Below are 19,700 nucleotides of genomic sequence, written 5' to 3'. Positions count from 1 at the left end.
TTGGGAATCCAAGGAAGTCTTCTGTAACTTTAACAGCAGAATTTCGACTCGATGGTGACAATTGGCCAGGGGAAGCGGGAGCTGAGATTTTCATGAAAAGTGTGCATTTACAGATCCCCAAAAGCAAAAGTGACATCCGACATGATTTGATACATGAGCTGCGTTACAGCAAGAACTCCATCAAAACTAAAGATGGGACTGTCTTCAGATACACCACCACTGAATACTCCACTGGTTGGGTTGATACGCAGGTGGTTGTTGAATCTCTGTCAACAGATCCTGTGTACTCTAAAGGAAAGGTGAAAGCCACCCTTAAACTGAAAGGTGTGACTGGCGATTATGATTTGTGAAGGTGACATTGTCCTTCTGTGTTTGACCTTCAACATTGGTGATGGCATTAACATTGGGAAGACTATTCCAAAGTCAGTGTATATAATTTGATGTAATGATATTTACAAAGAGATCTAAAATGATAAAGAGCACTGCACCTTGCATTACAGACAGCAAAGTTTGTCTTATCACCGCACATCATCCTGTGCTTCAATCTACTTATTTGCTCTTTAGTTTAGGGCTGTGGTATTTCACAGGTGATGGTCATTTGGCTAGACAAGTGTTTTTTTCATACATGAGGCAAACACATGATAATTTGCCACCTGCAGATCTACTAGTCTTTGTGCATGTCCTGTTTATAGCACCCCCTTCACTCTGTGTCCATGTAAGCATATCTGGCTTGAAGGCATGCCACCTTCTAATCTTCCTCTGGGGTTGTTGTCACCAACACCACACTGTACATTTGGAGTGTTCAGTGTCATTCTTTGGTGTTTTTCAAGTGTCATACTTTGGCTTAGCAGACTGCCCTTCGTGAAGCTTGATTCTTACATATCTGTAACCCTGAATCCCCTACATTGGCTTAGGGGTGCGAGCATGCTTTGTTAGTAGTGCCAGTACTCATATGGTGGAGAAAGACACAATTGTCACACTGTTGGCCGTTGCTGCATTCTCACTCCACAAATCTCCATTGCTGGGTGTCCACTCTCCTCAAAAAGTCTTCAGGAGAAGCATCCCTCCCCACAAGAGGAGGCTTGCCCTAACCTATGATATACAATTTTGAGTCAAGCAAAAGGACTGCAATCACTTATGGCGCAATTGTGCCTACATTGTATATTGGGCCAGTCAAAGATGGTCACATTGCACATTTAGCTAGTCAAAGATGATCAATAACCACTCAGTAATGGCTCCCCTGCCACACTGCATTTATTCACTAACTCCCAGACTATCACTACTCCTGAACACTCAAAACCCCACTTGTATACCCGTGAACCATACACTAAATATGCCTCAGTACCAGCTATGCCGACATAGTAAAGACGTCTTCAGACCGGACACTGATACGGACCGTCTTCAATGCATAACACACACTGAGTCCATACACTGCAGTAATCAAGTACTGCACTTGGACGGGGTGCAAATGAAACTATAGGTGAGATACAGATCTGTTTCCAGATCAAGTACACAACGAACTATCTGTACTCTGTCCATGTCACCTTTGCTCAAAGAACACATCCTTCTTGTACTTCTTCCATGTCCTGCTGTTTTGTTTTACACTCCTATCACTTCCATGCTTATCTCTCCCTTTGCATGTCTAATAAGAGGAGCAGACAGAACAAGCAAGAGTTCTTTTCTTCATCCTCTTTCACTCACTTTCATCCTCTTTCATCTCAGTTCACTCCTATACTTTTTGCTCATACCTCTTTCACTAAAACCTCATTCACACCTTGTACATCTTCCACCTCCACTTTTCACTTGCTCCTCTTTCTCTAGCTTGCTGTGCTCTGCTCTATTTACTACTTGACGTAACTTACTCTACCAATCTCTGCATTCACTCTCAAAGACTCCACTGGACCGTGTGAAGAGCCAGGATGAAAGTCGGCAAACCCTCCTGGATCTCTTGTTGAGGGATAAGGTCAGTCATGCTTGAGTCAAAAAAGTGTCTGATTCAGTTACCAACTCGGCGGTATCTGTTTCCTGCCTCAGCGGTCTTCTGACAGACACTCTATTGACCTTTGGTCTACTCTTTTGGCAGTATTAGTAGCGCTCACAGAGGTTCTCCATCAACCCAACCAAAGCTAATCCTTCCAGTAGTTTAGTAGTTAGTATGGACCTAGATAGAGAGTAATATAGTACCTCAACACAGTCATAAGACAAGTATGCATACACTAACTCTATTCTACCTTGACTCAGATACATATAAACCTCGAACGAAGTGACAACAAGAGTACGTTTGAACAGGAAGCAGATAATTATCCCCCTTATCTGAGCCTTGTCTGCTGAATCCCTGTCAGAAGTGGGTTCAATGACAAGCCTATCTGAGGCAATGGGAGACGTGAATTGGTCTGAGTCCTATAATAAGCAGCACCAGTTGAGTACCAAATGTACAAGATTGGGGTTGACTAGGAGAATGCTTCACTTGTATGATAATAATGAACTTGATAGAGCAATATGCCTGCATGACAGGACTAACTATGTATGGGTCCTGTGCATGTATAAAAGCACTAGCAACTGTCACGACCCAGTACAACTGAGCGAACGACTCATGTCGTGACATCTCGACTCGGCCGCCGAATAGTTCGACTCGCCAGCCAACGGGAACCAGTTCGACATCGGCCCGGCGAATGCCGTCGTAGGAGATGACCGATTCGACTGACTAATCGTTCCCATGGTTCTTGTGGCATCATTGGTACTTATATACATGAGCACAGGACTCGTACATAGTTATTCCTGTGACGAATGTATATTCCTCTGTCTAGTTCACTACTGTGGAACCCGTACAACGATCTGTCAGTCAACCCCAAGTCTCGTACACTCGGTATTCGACTTGTACAATTCGGTACAAGACTTAGTGCTATTCGTAACCCGTATTCCTCGCTCAGGCCCGTCAACGGACCCGCCTCTGACAGTATATACATTCGTCCCATCCTTGCGGTTGACTTATCAACATGTCGCTATCAGAACTACCTCCTAGCGATGATGATGTACCAGTAGGTACCACTTCGGGTACCACGGGCAGACGGCCCACTCGATACAACCAGAACTACGAATCACGACTTACGGAAATCATGGCCCGTCTCGAACATTCCGAGGCGCGAGCAGAAGAATTCGATAGAGCTCGACGGGAATTCGCCGACCGAGAGGCTCGCCAACAGCGAGAACTTGACGACCTTCGACTCCAACTAGCATCGGTTGAGGAGGGGCGTCATCGACTGGATGCAGAACGATCCGAGCGAGCCGAATCAATGTTAGCGGACCCCAGGGGGGCCCGTAGAGATGATGTGGTTGCGAGAGACCTTCCCCCACATTTGTCAAGCCCTTCGCCTAACGAACGACGACAATCGGTCGACGTACAGTCCAACCCGGCGACCGAAAGGCGACCAACACCACCCGTATCGAGGGACGCGGCTTCCGGAGTGAAGTTTGAGAAGCCCGAAAAGTTCGACGGGACACGCGCAAAGCTCAGTGCGTTCAAGGTACAGATGGACAACTATCTGAGGTATAATTTCCCGTCAGCGGACGAGGAATTCAAGGTCGCGAATGTCGGACAACGTCTCACAGGAGACCCGTTGGAATGGTTCGGAGACGAAGGCGAAATCTCACCTAAGAGCTACTACATGTACTCTTACCACTCCTTGATGGAGGAATTGACCAAGCGATACGGGGACCCAGATCCAACGAACACCTCGCTTCTTGCAATTCGGTCGCTTCGACAGACCAAATCGGCTTCCGATTACTACTCGAAATTCCGCGCGCTGGCTCGACACCTGGCGTGGGGAGACAAAGCCTTAAGGGATCAGTTCGAATGGGGTCTAAAACGAGACCTCAGGAGGAATTTGGCCCATTATAGGACCAAAGACTATACCTTGAGACAATTCGCTGACCTGGCTATCGAACAGGATAACGCCTTGTTCCGACTTGACAAGGAGGAGAGACAACATGAACCGACCAGACCCCAAACTAGGTTGTATAGATCGGAGCCTTCGATGGCGAATTCGAACGTCCGAATTCGCAATTCGCCAAACTATACAAGCAAACCGCCAGGCGGATACCGCAATTCGATGCCCGTAAATCAACAAGATAGGAAACCGGCTAACTACAATCCTATCAGCAAGGACGAGTTCGAAAAGAGAAGAAAAGAAGGCTTATGCTTCCATTGTGGAAAAGCAGGCCACCAAGGAAAAGATTGTCGGCAGCGAAATGATAACGTGAACCCGGCAATGAAGAAGCCCAGGTTCAACATGTCGACAACCGAATCGACCGACCCGGAGACCGATCGCGTCAGTCCGGAGCACGAAGAACAAGAAACAGTTACCTTCAACTTTATGGTTACAGAAAACATCAAAAACATAAGCGAAGATCAGACAGCTTCCGCAGTTACGATACAGACAACAGAAAACCAGAAAAACATCAGAAACAAGGATCGATTATTCACTATACCTATTAGTATTCCGGATTACCCTGATCGGCACCCGCGTGCCTTCTTGGATTGCGGCGCTTCGTGCAACTTCGTAGACGAGGGGCTTATTGCCCAGCTCGGAATCAAGCCTCGCCCAAGATCAACTGTTGAAGTCATGCGGTTAGCGGACGGCTCCCTGTCTAGGACCGGGGTGCTGACGCTCGAAGTTACTTTGACTTTGTTGATAGGCGAAGGCTTTAACCCATATAAAGCTGTATTCGTCATAACGAAGACGCCAATAGCGCAACTCGTGTTGGGAATGCCCTTCTTCAACAGCGAGAACCCAGACGTCGATTGGACGACTCACACTATTCGGGCGACGAATAGATCAACTTCGTCCCCGAATATCTCTACAGTATCCGCAGAAACATACAACGCGGATGAAGAAACACCACTCACTGGAGGCGTTATATTTGCACGCTCGGTGATGGAAGAAGTGGAACCACACTCTTTGGAGAGTCTGATTCCAGAGGATTATCAAGATTTCCTCGATGTATTCTCAGAGAGGGAGGCAGAGCACTTGCCCCCGCACAGACCATTCGACCACCGAATTCCACTAATCGATGGCGGAACCCCGACATTCGGGCCGATTTACTCGCTATCCGCGGTGGAACAAGACGCACTACGAAGATACCTTGAGGAGATGCAGGCGAAAGGGTTCATAACACCTTCCCAATCACCTGCAGCATCCCCCATCCTCTTCGTAAAGAAGAAAGACGGATCGCTACGTCTCTGTGTCGATTATCGCAAGTTGAATTCGATTACTGTCAAGAATCGTTACCCCTTGCCACTAATCCCAGACCTACTTGATCAATTACGCTCCGCAATGATCTATTCGAAGATCGACTTGCGCGGCGCGTACAACTTACTACGCATTGCAAAAGGGGAAGAATGGAAGACAGCATTCCGGACCCGATTTGGGCTATTCGAGTACAAGGTAATGCCATTCGGCCTCACTAATGCTCCTGCTTCTTTTCAGCATCTGATGAATCACCTATTTCGAGATATCCTGGATATCTATGTGATCATCTACTTGGACGACATCCTGGTATACTCACGGAGTCTACAGGAACATCGTCAGCATGTCAGAGAAGTACTACGAAGACTGCGGGCGAATTTACTCTACGCGAAGCCCGAGAAGTGCATGTTCCACGTCGCATCGGTCGATTTCTTGGGATATATCATCAAACCAAACGGCGTATTGATGGATCCAAACAAAATAAAAGCGATAGTCGAATGGCCCCCACCAAAGAGCCTACGAGACGTTCAGTCATTCATAGGATTTGTCAATTTCTACCGCCGTTTCATCCAAGACTTCGCGAAGATTGCACTACCCTTACACAAACTTACTCGAAAGGATGTCCCGTTCGAATGGGACAAATCGGCGACCGATTCGTTCGAGTCGCTAAAGCGGGCAGTGGTGTCCGCACCAGTACTTCGTCACTTTGACCCAAAAGACCCTATTACCGTAGAAACAGATGCTTCGGACTACGCAATAGGTGCGATACTCTCGCAGACCGACGAACAGGGAGCGTTTCGACCAGTAGCCTTCCTCTCTAGGAAGATGACGGCTCCCGAATTGAACTATCTGGTACACGACAAGGAATTCTTAGCAATATATGATTGTTTTGTAGAATGGAGACAACATCTAGAGGGAGCTCAGGTAAAGATCTTGGTCTTATCAGACCATAAGAGCTTAGAATACCACTTGGAATCAAAGTTATTGAATAGGAGACAGGCAAGATGGTTGGAGTACATGTCGGAGTTCGATTTCACCATTTCGTACCGCGCAGGGAAGAAAGCGGGTAAACCGGATGCCCTATCCCGGCGCGCGGATCACTCACCTACCGACACGACCTCCACCAGTCTAAGTCAACAGCTTAACGATTTCAATTTCCGCCCATTATTGACAAGAGAACAATTACTTGCGACACTCACAATTGACCGACTAGAAGATAGGATCAGGAAAGGATTAACGGCAGAAGATAGGCAAATCATTTCGGACAACGAATTGAAGGACGACGGAACGGGATTGTATAAGAAGGACAACGGATTATATGTCCCCGAGAAACTACGAGGGGAAGTCCTGGCAGTACAACATGATTCAAAGGCTGCAGGACATCCTGGAAGGAAGAAGACTTTGGAAAATGTGAGAAGGTGGTATTGGTGGCCCGGAATGAGGAAACAGGTAGAGGACTACGTGGATTCCTGCATAGATTGTCAACGAACGAAGCCTAGCCGCCAAAAGCCGTACGGATTGCTCAAATCGCTACCCGCACCGGACAACGCGTGGGCCGAAATCACCATGGATCACATCGGAGAGCTACCGCCGTCCAACGAATTCAATGCAATCCTAGTCGTAGTAGACCGACTCACCAAAATGGCAGTGTTCGTACCCACCACGACCAAGGCGACAGCAGAAGATTTCGCACAACTGTTCTTCAATGCTGTGTACACTAGATACGGCCTACCAGATTCGATTGTGACGGATAGAGGCACTCTATTCACCTCCACATTCTGGAAATCGCTGGCATCCTTGTGCGACGTCGACCAGCGCTATTCGACAGCCTATCACCCTCAAACCGACGGTCAAACTGAAGTAGTCAACCAGTGGGTAGAACAGTACCTGCGACTCTACTCGAACTTCGAACAGGACAACTGGGCTACGTTGCTGCCGCAAGCTGAATTCTGCTACAATTCGTCTTATCATTCGACAATTGGCATGCCACCCATAGTAGCCTATACTGGACGCATACCTAGGAAGTCGTTCCTCGAACCAAGGAGAGCAGGGACCGGGCAGGCGCCAGCGGCTGCTGAATGGAGCAATACGATGACCGAATTGACGCAATATCTACAGAACTCAATAAAGTCAGCGCAACAGCGACACGCAGGACAGTACGACAAGCACAGAAGACCAATCAGTATGGATGTTGGAAACAAGGTCATGCTGAATGCCTCCAACATAAGAACGCTTAGACCAACGAAGAAGTTAGACTACAAGAATTTGGGACCGTACGAGATAACCCAGCGAATTAATGAAAACGCTTACCGACTGAATATCCCGACGTCTTTCCGAATTCACAACGTATTTCCCATTTCGCTTCTACGCGAGTACCGACCTGCGCAATTCGAGTTCCGCAATTGTGCAAGTCCATCTTCCGTCCCCACACACCTAGCAGACGACACTGAGTATGAGGTTGAAGACGTACTCGACAAGAGGACGATAAAAAGTGGAAAAGAAGTCAAGTTCGAATACTTGGTCAAATGGCGCGGATACCCCGACTCGTACAACACCTGGGAGCCCGAATCGAACGTCTCTCACCTCGAGAAGGTTCAATCCCACAAGGGGGGGAAAAAGACGCGCGCGAAACGCATCTAATCCTCCACCGAATTGATCCACTCTACTTACAAACGACCAACTCGTTAGACGTATTACACTCATTTAGGTACAAGTAATAACCCACTTGGGCGTTACATTAGTATTAACTACAGTCATTCATTCAAAGCATGGAATTCATTTCATTTCGCTGGCTCATTTTGTATATACTATTACAACTTTGGACTACGATTCCCCTGTTCCTTCGCCGTCCTGACCACTTCCTGGCTCATTACCTCCATTCCCTGCACCGGCTTGCGAACCTTCATCATTATCGGTATCAGAGCCGTCATCAGAACCACCAGGCTCATTACCAGTACCCTCGTCGCCCGAGCCGAGCTGAGAAGAGACGGCGGGGTCGGTAACTTGTTCCATCAGAGCTCGAATATCGTCGAGCTCGATGTCCGTAGGGGGTTGGGCGTCGGCGAAGAGCTTGTTGCGCGACTCGGGAGCCGTATTCCTATGGACGAAGTATCGAAATTCCGGGGAACCGTTGTGGAGTCGAAGGCGAAATTCCGGGGTGGAATCGGGCCTAAGCTCACGAGTGAGAGCAATAGCAGCGCCATCCTTGAGCTTGACTTGACGAGCTTTACCCCAATCCTATTCCGATACATCAGCAATTCACTCCACGAATTGGTCAAATCCTACGAGAACGAGACTCACGCGCCTGGCCGAGTGGACATACTCCCTGACCCTCCTGATGTTGGACTGCACCGCGGGAGTGGCGTTATCATAGTCAAGGGACTCCAACAACACTTCTATGTCTTGGCAGCCATGGAGATGTGAAGCGACAGTCTCGACGGGGGCGCAGACCGAGCCTCGGGAGCCATACTGGGAGTTCGCACAAAGAGAACAGGCCTCTTGGCTGATTTGGCAGCGCATACAACTATCCAAAGAGCTATCAGCACAATTCGGCAGACGAATCGATCAAGAAGGATTACTCACCGACCGATCACCGACGCGGAGTGGAAGTTACCGGTGTCAGATAACACCACCTCGACCTCAACCACACAGCTCCATCCTCTTTCAGTACAGAAACGACAACGGTCATTGATAGCGTCGAGCTGGTCAAGAGCGGGACCGAAAGGGAGAGATCCCGAGACGACCAAATAGTCACGCTCAGTATCAATCAATTGAAGAGAAGCTTCGATGATGTGGGATCGGGTATTCGCCTTAGTCGAGTCAAGACTGAGCAATTCGGCCAAGTAATTGAAGTGAGCCTATAGCGTGACTCTATCAGTACAGAACAACTCGGCAAGCGAATAGACCAAAACGGAGAACGGAACGCACCACTCGGTCACCGTACGACAAGAGAGTACCCATCAAGGGGTAGTACTGATAAGTCCTCGAATTCGATCTGACCACGCTGCCAGGCTCCATGGAGAGCATCGACGCGACTTCGAGCCCCTCGTGATCGACAACACAATTACGAATTCGTCGATATGTAAAGTTGCCGCTGTGGTTCGGGGTACCGACAACTACAAGGGAGCGATGGAGGGTAATCGCGGCGGGAGTTGCTGAAGTCGTAGCAGGAGCTGGTCTTTCCGGGGAAGGAGGTACAATAGGAGGGATATTCTGAAGACGGTTAGAGGACCTTGACGCCGGGGTAGGCGCAGTGGGAGGTGCTTTTCGCTTTCGAGGAGCCATGATGGTTACTACGGTGTACGAATTGAGAGGAATGGAAGTGAAGAGAGGAAAACGATTTATTCATCAATCAACGTGCGACAATATAACCACTACCATCCGCGACAACTCCTACTGCGAGTTGGATACAGGAGCGCACAGATCACCACAATCTGATGAAGGACTTCCTCTGCTCCAGCGCCGTTCTCGTCAACACCGACACATCGTACGACTGCTCACAAGCGAAATTCTACCTAATCGGGACGAATCAACTGCGATTGATGGCGAAAGGAGTCTCTTTTCTGGCCTCGACATACCTTTCGTCAGCGCTCGGACACATCAATTCGGAGGTCGTGTTCCCGAGTATTGCACAGCGATCAAACAACGGCCGGAACCACAATTCGTCACCGGAACTTGTCAACAGTACTATTTCGCATCGAGGACGCTGCGAACTACGAGGGGGACACTGTCACGACCCAGTACAACTGAGCGAACGACTCATGTCGTGACATCTCGACTCGGCCGCCGAATAGTTCGACTCGCCAGCCAACGGGAACCAGTTCGACATCGGCCCGGCGAATGCCGTCGTAGGAGATGACCGATTCGACTGACTAATCGTTCCCATGGTTCTTGTGGCATCATTGGTACTTATATACATGAGCACAGGACTCGTACATAGTTATTCCTGTGACGAATGTATATTCCTCTGTCTAGTTCACTACTGTGGAACCCGTACAACGATCTGTCAGTCAACCCCAAGTCTCGTACACTCGGTATTCGACTTGTACAATTCGGTACAAGACTTAGTGCTATTCGTAACCCGTATTCCTCGCTCAGGCCCGTCAACGGACCCGCCTCTGACAGCAACACTATCAGGACAATAGGGCCTATCCAGGAGTCCCGATGGTCACGTCCATAGGCGACTTCCTCTAGTCCAGACTTTGATTGGAAAGGTAAGAATGAATAACAAGACAACCTCTTTGGGTGCTGGGTTGATGTGTCCCAGCATGGATCAGATGTAGCATTTGTGTTAGGTTGGAACAGTCTTGGTGTTGACGTGCAGGACACTCTATAAAACCTACTGTGCAGTGCTACAACAGTCGATATTTGTTTGAACTGACAAACATCCTATGAAGTCGTTTCATGTCACCCAGCCTCTCTTTTGCAGCTGATAGGAGTGGCAACAATCAATATGATATTGGATGGGTATTGTGAGTGACATCATTGCACACAGACTGCGCTTATTGGAGTCTTCTTTTGCAAAACTAACCCCTGTCTAGTACAAAGGGCAACACTATTTGGCGTTACATTTCAATTTCCTATGGAGGAATAGTCTGCTAGACTTGCTGAGACTAATCATTAGGTTGTTGCAGCAGACCTTTAAGAATCAGACTGTTGCCACAACCTACTTGCCTCAGTCTTTTTCATTGTCCAAACGCAATAACACACCAAAACAGACCCCACCTTGATACTTTGAGCTTCCAGCAGCAATACCACCTTGTTTCATGATGGAGGTCCTGGGTGATTCCTCTGAGACTGATCAAGCATTTCAAAATTTCCTCCAAGAGCGCCCTGTGTCCACCTTTGGGACCACTGGTGGCAACAGTGGTGTAAGACCTGGAAGCGGTGCCTCCCAAAGACAGCCACACATTGATTCCGCCTGTGTCCCATTCCAGCAGATTGAGGGTACAAGCATTTCTTCTGGTAAGGTTTCAGCCGGATCAGACTTATCATGTACTGACCATGTATGTCCAGTCCCCGGCAACAAGACACTTGGGCTGAAGTCCAACAATCAACAAGCTCAGACTGCATTGTTTATGCCTAAAAAACGCCAACCTGGTTTATTCATGGCCAACAGTGGTTTTGCCACTTCCTCATCTAGACAACTTGGTGCTCAAGTGTCTCCAAATCCACCTGGTGCCAACCTTGGCTACAGTCTTGGCTACGCTCAACCTCCCTTGTTCTCTCATCAGACTGATGATTGGACACAACTTGGTTCTTTTGGTGCAGAAACACCTGGAATGGGTGTTGCAAATGCTGCTAACACTGAACATTTGCATTCTGATATGCCTGGTGGAAATCCATATCTGGACTCAAGCCAGCATCAGACATCTAGGGCTTTGAAGCCCTCATATGGTATGTCTCACAATACTCCACCACAGGGTTTGAACAAACTAGGACGAGGTACTCCTTTTCAGGGGCATTATGCAACTCAGATGTTCTCAAACAGGAATGGCAGTTTCCCACAGCCCCCATTCTCAAACCTTGCTGTTTCCTCTATGATCACTGCGCCTTTTGTGCCTGCAAATGCAGATATCCCATATCTGCCATTTGAAGAACCAGCAACTATCAATTCACAGCTGGCAGATCATGGTGCAGGGGGAATATCTCAACCCATGTTCAATGAAGCCAGCTTTCCTGGTCAAGATATGGCACAGCCATTGCACTATGAGGCATTCCTGCGACAAGCAACGAGATTCCCCGCGCCTCAGCCTTGTTCAGCTGATCCTGGAATGTTCAGTTCCTACACAAATGTGCTCCCCATTGTTCCAGATAAGGCAAAGCAATCCACTAATTCTGGTGACACACAAGATCTGCCGACTCAGAATCGAGATGGGGATGATGCACAGTCACAGCTTGTGATCAACCCAACCAAGGATCCAAGCTTTTATACACATTTGCACACAAAATTGTTGAATGCCAGTGTGTTCACAGTTTTTGATGACACAATGAGAGAGGTGTGGTGGGGTGAGCTCAGATGCATGAATCCAGAGGAAGCAAAGTTTACCATTTCCAAGAGTCGCACGAAATCCACAAACAGCGCCTGTGGGAAGTTTGTATACCAGTGTGGTCAAACCAAATGGGAACCCCGGAAGGAACGCCAGACTCTGCAAGCTAGATGGACAGCCAAATTTTCCATCACATTTGATCCAGAAGATGTGAAACATGATTTGGATCAAGTCCCGTTACACATCGTCTCTGTTAACGGTGAGCGCCTCACCGTTTTCACAGATCAGGTGCGCTCCTATTTCAAGACTCAACATTGCCTCGCCTACTATCGCGGGACAGTCTTTAGGGGGGCAGAGCCCTCCTATAGGTTGGGCCCTTTGGAATACGGCCAATCGACCTGTTCTTACGGCAACGTGGGAAACGAAACGTTCATCAGACCGCTTTCAGCCACCCTTGAGCTGGAATTAGACCTCACACCTGTCGGGTAATGTCAGAGAACGGCTGGCTAAAGCTGGTAAGGATTGTGAATAAGGCTTTCAACGGAGGTGTGAAGGATTGAGGGTTCGGTGGTTGTGTGGCAGTGGTCGTATTGGGCAGTGCACAAAATTTGGGACCAGTAGTGTAAATAGGAGTGGATGAATTGTTTGGATGGTGTGTGCAACGTGTCTCAGTCTTCCAGGTGTTCCGTGCAACGGTTCACGCGATAAGGAACTGAAGCATGGCAGTTCTGGTCTCTATATGACCTTCGCATACAACACAAATCGTAACTGTGACCATAGATGTTCTGCTCCCTGAACCGTCAGTCGCCACATAAAATCGACCGACCCGTCCTATCTACCGCCTCGACTGGGTCCCATCCCTCTATAACCCTGCGACTGACCCCCGCCTCCGCCATTATTTCTACTCTTCCTCGCCAGATCCTCCTTCATCAATCTCTCCGCCTCGCTAACAAATTGCTTTCCTCCATGACCATGAAGACTGGACGAATCTTCTCGATCTGTCTTTGCAGATTTCGCACTGGCTGTTTTGAAGACGTTGACGGGGGCTGGTCTTTTGAGTGGATTAACAAGGGGTTTGGGAGCCGATGATGATGGTGTAGAAAATGATCCAAATGAGAATGTAGGCTTGGCCGCTGCGGACGCTGGTGCGGTCGAAGTGTTTGAAGGTCCGGCCTCTGTCGCTAAATTGGCGCTGTCGTCCGCTGGAAGGTCGGGTTTCTTCTCCACTTCAGCGTCGGACGGTGTACCGAATAGATTCAGTGTGATTTTCTCCCCTTCTTTCTTCTGTAATCCGACGTTCTGGTCCTCTTGGTCGCCTAGTTGAGCTTTCGCTCGCGCAATTTGGTCCTCCAACATCCGTCGTTCGCGCTCTTCGCCGTCCATCTCTGCTCGATCTCGTTTTTGCAGTGCGGCCTGGTGGAAGTAGGAACAAAATCAGTGCTTGTCCTGATGGAACAGCTCTTGCATTCGCAAAGACCCAAAATGCAAGATCCCGTTCCGAAAGCGCCACTCACCTGCTTTGACAACGTCTCTGGCCGATTATCAATCCACTGTACCCAAATCCCCTTCTCGTCCTCATCCACTCTCACAATACCCGCTTTCCCAAGCGTCTGCACGAACCCACTCAACGTGACCCATTTCGTCGAATTCATATGAACATGATGTTTGTCCTGGATATACTCGTTGTACACTGCGTTTGCACGCACTCGGTTCGTCTGATGTCGCGTTCGGAGAAGGAGGACGAAATCGTATTGGAATTGACGGGAGAATTCAGAGATTGCATTGCCGGCTTTGGGTCCGACGAGCATGATTTTACGCATGTGTGGCTCGGATCGACAGTGGGCCTAGAGCAGGGTTGAATCAGCACGATTGCAGCATACCGCTGACAATGTAAAGGGAAACGCTAGAAAGCACGAGGCAGTCTTTGCTGAGGGATGCAGAAGGAGGACAGGTGTAGAGTCGAGCAGACCGCACTCACCTGGAAACCATTCTCATCACGACATTGCTTCTCACAGACCTGACAATACCATCGCAGTCTTCCCAAACCTACCAAGAACAAGTCAGCTTGTCTCTTTCACGTGGTCATAAGAAAACGGAAGCTCACCCTTCGCCTTGATAGCGTTCGCTATCGCCTTTGTACTTCCCGCTTCTGCTTTTCCCATCTTGCGAAGTTATGCGTGCGATGCGTGTTCTGAGATCTCGCGAGGTCGTGGACCGTTTCAGATTGACAGTGTAGGTGCAGCAAAGAATAGCGGAGTCGTCGAGAAAGTTGTAAGATCAATGATGAAATGATGTTTAAAGTCGGTGGCAACACTTGATTTCAACGACGAACGACGGAAGCAAATCCCGTTCTCGCTCACTCCGGTTGTTCGTCGCGTTTCTCGACTTCTTGACTTGTTCATGTTCATGTTCATGGTGACTTTGGCTGCACATTCAACAACGAGTCAAACACTGCAAAGGTTTCGATTTTGAAATAGTCAGCAAGATGTCCAACCTCTCAGACGATACGCTGCGGAAGGTGAGCTAAGTTGTCCGATTCACCCTGTTGTAGCTTTCGCTGACTTTGCCTTACTTTAGATCCTGGTTCAAATACAAAATCAGGTTAGTACACCTGTGCAATCTACTCGGCCAAAGCTGACCATGTCATGAACCTAAACACTTACCCGCTCACTCTGTCACTACAACACTCACTCCCACGAACCAATCTTGACCCGTCTCCAGGCCATTTCAGCTCAGAAGCAATTATCGCTCGTCCGAGCTCAGATCGCCTCGAAGGAGAAGGAGAAGAAGATCCTCACTTTGACAGTGAGAGAATTGGGCACTGTACCGGAAGCAAAGGAGAACAAGATGTACAAGGGCGTCGGCAAGATGTGAGTCTTGCTATTCTTCTCCCGCTTTCTTTTATGTCAGATTAGCAAGTCCAACGGCGATCGCGTATTCGTATGGCGCTCTGTGCTCTGTGTTTCCTTACCCGTTGTGCAGATATGCCACCATTTGCTAAAGCTGTCCCTGCACGGTAATTGAGCTTGCCAGCTGACATGGCTCCCTGCGTATAGGTTCATCGAGCAACCGCGAGAAGAGATCAACAGAGAACATTCAACATTAGACAAATCACTGACTGAGGAAATATCAAACTTGACCAAGAAGGTGGGTGTAACTCCTCGCTCAGAGCGTGCTTGAAATTCGCAAAGAAAGGTGCTGATGGACTGTGCTGTTGTATAGGCCAAATACCTCGAGAAGCAGTTCGATGAGGCGAATGGACAGTTGAAAGATATTGTGAGTCGCGTGTTTCTCCCTTCTCTTGCTCTGCTCCTCAGTTCGACAGTCCTTTACGGCTCGCCTTACTGGCGCGGACGAGACGAACGAGATATCTGTCTCTGCTACTAGGACTTGTCATGCTGATAGTGCTCTCGCTCCAGTTCCACAGCCAACAAAGACAAGAAGCAGCCGCATAGATCGCCTCGCCTGGCGGATGAACCCTATACCAAACACATCATTTATGTATCATCTTATACCCCGTCTGCAACCGGCTGTTATCGACAGCACAGTGAGTGACAGATATACTCGTCACTGTGACATCCGTAAATGGTCCAGATTCTCAAGCGTAGGGATGATCCTGGACTTGATCTTCCTACTGTTCACTTTCGATTGATCTTTGACAGCACCTTAACAGCCCCGACAACGGTTGGGACAATCGATGTTCTACAGATTGCGAAAGTGACAGTGACAACAGTGTGCCCCCCAGATCGCCTGCCTATCGAGAAAGCAAATTCATGCGTTTTAGCTCTTTCTACAAACATGCCTCATTTTCGTCCTCTTCCCTCCATGAGGTTACAGTTCTGCAATCGGACTAGAAGTCAGCTATTCACTCTATGAGGCGGACCATGAAGTCAAACAACTTACCCTCTTGTCGCTCAATCACTCTCGCTCTACTCTATCGAGTGATTTATCCGAGTCTCATGACTAACGATCGAACCCATATCAGTCAAGATCTGGAACGAGGTCAGATGGTAGGAGGTGGACTCACTAGCATTGATCAGATCACCGTTCTCAGCCTTGAGAGCCTCCCTAGCCTTGTCCTCGGAAACACCAGTCTGAGCAACGACGAGGTTGACGTCCTCTTCGGAGATCTTGACGTCGGAGCCGGATTCGGCGGTAGCGGGCTTCTCGGCACCGTCGGCGGACTCCTCGAGGGCGGGAGCGCTGCGCGGTAGGGATACGTGGTAAAGCGGTGGAGATGGTTAAGGTCGACCAGTGCGATCGAGCAGAGGACAAAGAGTGAGTGGAGGATGAAGAAAAGGTGTAAGTGGAGTCAAAGGAAGAAAGGGAAGCGATATCAGATTGTCAGCAAATCGTCTTCGTGTTTCCAACCTCCGACGCTCAAAGACTCGCTGTCGCTCGTCTCCTCGCGACTGCTAGTCTTCTCGCTCGTTTTTCACTCACTCATCACCACCCATCAAGTCCTCCAAAGACTTGGGAGCACCCTCCTTGAAACCGCCTTGCGCATGAGCCTTCTGGGCAGCCTGCGAGCTAGCAGCGAGCTGAGCCTGAGCCTGAAGTTGAGCGGCAGAGTTGGGGTCCTCGAGCTTTGCCTCTCCGAAAACGATGTAACAATCTGATCCGGGAGCCTTGTAAACCTCGGGGTTGGCGACGACGAGAAGGACGTTCTTGGGTCGTCGGAGGGTGACTCGTTGAATACCTTGGACACGCTTGAGACCGAGACCTTCGAGAGCCTTTCGGGCTTTTCGTTCAGGTCGAGATTGGATGTCGACGGTAGCGCCGGCAGGGATCTCCTCGTCGTTGATGGTGAGGTTTTCGATGGACATGTTGGGTGGGTAGGTGTGTGTGTGTGAGGTAGTAGAATGTGGATGTGAATCTGATATGTATATGAGGTGTGATGATGAGTGACCCCCTGAGGGTAGTGAGCGAGCAGGCGAGGTAGTGAGCGAGTGAGAAGCGGGGCACAGTGGAAAGTGATCTGTTCGTGACATTTGTGGCAGTTTGGGATGATGTGGCAATGTATCACAATGACAGTGTGTATATTGCTTATCAACGGGATCAAATCTCGGCCCACGGCTCCCCCTCGTCATAATTGCTTGTCATGCTTTTTCCACTGCACGCTGAGACCTGAGAACGATGACCGAGTGAGGAGGAGGAGTGGAGAGTGGGAATGCATGCCGAGATAACTTTGCTCGGTCAAGGAGGTCTATATCTGCTCTGATGGATGGTCAATTGATTGATAATAGACTTCGTCACTCATTGCGCTCTCTGGCTCTGATCCTGAAAAAGAATTTATATAAGATATATACATACAGTCACCTTGGGTAGTCTCACAACCAAAAGGACAGAGATAGATTCCTCGTTTCATTCTTCTCTATTGTTACTAGATCATCAACACCACTAGCAACCACCATGTCATTCTTCTCTCGCTCCACCAAATCGGCCTCATCTTCCACCTCTTCCCTCAACAAGATCAAAGGTGCAGATGGACCCGTCGCGAATGGAGGTGAAAAGAACAGCAATATCTTCACTATCCCCTCATCAGAATCTTCCGTCAAGAAGAAGTGGAACTATGATGAACATCAGTTGAAGCAGGTATGTTGATGTCGCTTATCGCGTTTCTCCCTACGCGGGGTGAGCACTAAGCTAACCATTTGATCACGCGATTCTTGGAACAGATCGAGCAACTCAAAGAGGTACGTTTAGTTGTACTCCTTCTTCGCATCGACGCGAGCTAATGCTACGCACGCGTAGTACACCAAAACCCTCGCTTTGCCAGAATCCGACCCATATTACCCATGGGAACAACGGTTCCTCGCTGATCCCGGAACTCACCCTCGATATATGCGAGCGGCCAAATGGAAGTTTGAAGACGCGAAGAAGAGGATCAAGGGGACCTTGGAATGGAGAAGAGAGTACAAGCCAGAGCTTATCGAGCCTGGAGATGTCGCTGTCGAAGCTGAGACCGGCAAGATGTAAGTGACATGTTAGGGTTCTCTTGTCAATGTTATCAATCCCAAGACTCGACTCTGGTGCTGTGCAAGGTATAGATAGCTGACCGTTGGTGTATTTTCATGTATCGTAGCATCCTCAACGGATTCGATCTCGACGGAAGGCCAGTCTTGTACTTGCGTCCTGGAAGGGAGAACACCGAAGTCAGCCCGAGACAGATCAGACATTTGATCTACCATCTGTGAGTTTGATGACTTACAGCTCTGTAAATGTCGGCGCGTGAAGCTCATACCGTTGCGATCGCAGCGAACGAGCTCTCGACTTCATGCCCCCTGGACAGGAGCAGGTTGCCATCATCGTTGATGTGAGCTGATGATCTTGACTAAATCGTCCAAGTCCAAGCTGACGTATCGGTGCAGTATAAATCTGCTACCTCTCAAACTACCCCGTCCGTCGGAACAGCTCGAAAGGTGCTCCATGTCTTGCAGAATCACTATGTCGAGCGTCTCGGTCGAGGTCTTGTTGTGAACATGCCGTGAGTTAGCAGAGTCCGTTTGGTTCCAGGCGACGTAGCTGATGTCAACCTGCTCGTCGGCTCAGATGGTGGATCAACGCGTTCTTCACCGGTATCTCTCCCTTCCTGGATCCTATCACTCGAGACAAGGTATGTGTGACGGCGCCCTTGTCCAGTCATAGGTGGTACCCGTGCTGACGTCGCACTCGTGTTCAGATCCGATTCAACCCTAAATTGGTGGAACTTTGCCCTGCATCTCAACTCGATGCCGAGTTTGGTGGTGACAACAACTTTGAATTCAACCACAAGGTGTACTGGCAAACACTTACCGAGTGAGTAGATGCTTAGACTTCCGCTATAGCTATAGCAAACGGTAATGCTGACGTGTCAATCACCCTACCTAGGTTCTGTCACATTGCTCCCGACGGTTCTCGAGTCAACGACAAGGGCGAGAAATGGGTCCCACCTGCTGGAAACGGTATCAAGGCTGCTGTTGACGGTCTCGTTCCCGCACCCGGAGCTGTGGCTACCGGTCACGTCGTTGAATCCGGCAAGAACACTCCTCAAGGTGATGAAGAGAAATCGTCCAGTGTTGGTGGAGGTGCTGCTGCAGCCGTCGCTACAGGTGCAGCGGCCGCGGGTGCGACTGAGACTCAGACTCTGACGACAGGTGTGGAGAACCACACCGACAAGGCGGCTGTCACGAACGAACAAAATGGGATCGAGGAGGGATTGAAGAGGATGAGCCTCAATCGAGCTCTGACAACAGCTCCAGGTGCACCAGAAGGTGATGTCGTATTTGACCACCCTCCTTCGGCTGGCGAGAAGGCAGTAGCGAGGGAGTCTTTGGACCAATAAGATTTAGGAGGTGCGGTAGAATGTGTAGAGGAAGGAGCGAGGAGGAGTATGTACAGATCGTTTTCCCGTAATTATAGAGCGCGTTTCCTTTGCGCATTCCCCTCGTCTAGTTTCAGTATATGTGGTATATGGTAAAAGGAC

General features: G+C 49.1%; 4 protein-coding genes across 4 annotated transcripts; 2 read left to right on the top strand and 2 right to left on the bottom strand.

Moving 5' to 3' along the window:
* Positions 1-13,066: 13,066 nt before the first annotated feature.
* CI109_104913 (uncharacterized protein) lies at positions 13,067-14,397 on the bottom strand (the record flags this gene model as incomplete). Its single annotated transcript, XM_032007751.1, has 4 exons — positions 13,067-13,648; positions 13,750-14,079; positions 14,214-14,281; positions 14,340-14,397. 4 exons carry the CDS (start codon positions 14,395-14,397, stop codon positions 13,067-13,069), a joined length of 1,038 nt encoding a protein of 345 aa, XP_031858008.1.
* Positions 14,398-14,720: 323 nt separating this feature from the next.
* On the top strand, positions 14,721-15,690 carry CI109_104912 (uncharacterized protein; the record flags this gene model as incomplete). The annotated part of the gene is made up of 6 exons (XM_032007750.1): positions 14,721-14,753; positions 14,813-14,836; positions 14,957-15,105; positions 15,292-15,382; positions 15,458-15,511; positions 15,655-15,690. 6 exons carry the CDS (start codon positions 14,721-14,723, stop codon positions 15,688-15,690), a joined length of 387 nt encoding a protein of 128 aa, XP_031858007.1.
* A 491-nt stretch (positions 15,691-16,181) lies between these two features.
* CI109_104911 (nascent polypeptide-associated complex subunit alpha) lies at positions 16,182-17,061 on the bottom strand (the record flags this gene model as incomplete). The annotated part of the gene is made up of 3 exons (XM_032007749.1): positions 16,182-16,198; positions 16,263-16,438; positions 16,679-17,061. 3 exons carry the CDS (start codon positions 17,059-17,061, stop codon positions 16,182-16,184), a joined length of 576 nt encoding a protein of 191 aa, XP_031858006.1.
* Positions 17,062-17,647: 586 nt separating this feature from the next.
* Positions 17,648-19,559, top strand: CI109_104910 (uncharacterized protein; the record flags this gene model as incomplete). Its single annotated transcript, XM_065967577.1, has 8 exons — positions 17,648-17,830; positions 17,990-18,210; positions 18,321-18,428; positions 18,494-18,551; positions 18,607-18,722; positions 18,788-18,851; positions 18,918-19,033; positions 19,106-19,559. The coding sequence occupies 8 exons, from the start codon at positions 17,648-17,650 to the stop codon at positions 19,557-19,559; spliced, it is 1,320 nt and encodes a 439-aa protein (XP_065823649.1).
* Positions 19,560-19,700: the final 141 nt, after the last annotated feature.

Source organism: Kwoniella shandongensis, chromosome 8 (genome assembly GCF_008629635.2).
Source record: "Kwoniella shandongensis chromosome 8, complete sequence".
NCBI lineage: Eukaryota > Fungi > Basidiomycota > Tremellomycetes > Tremellales > Cryptococcaceae > Kwoniella > Kwoniella shandongensis.
This window is presented reverse-complemented; position numbering and strand designations above follow the sequence as displayed.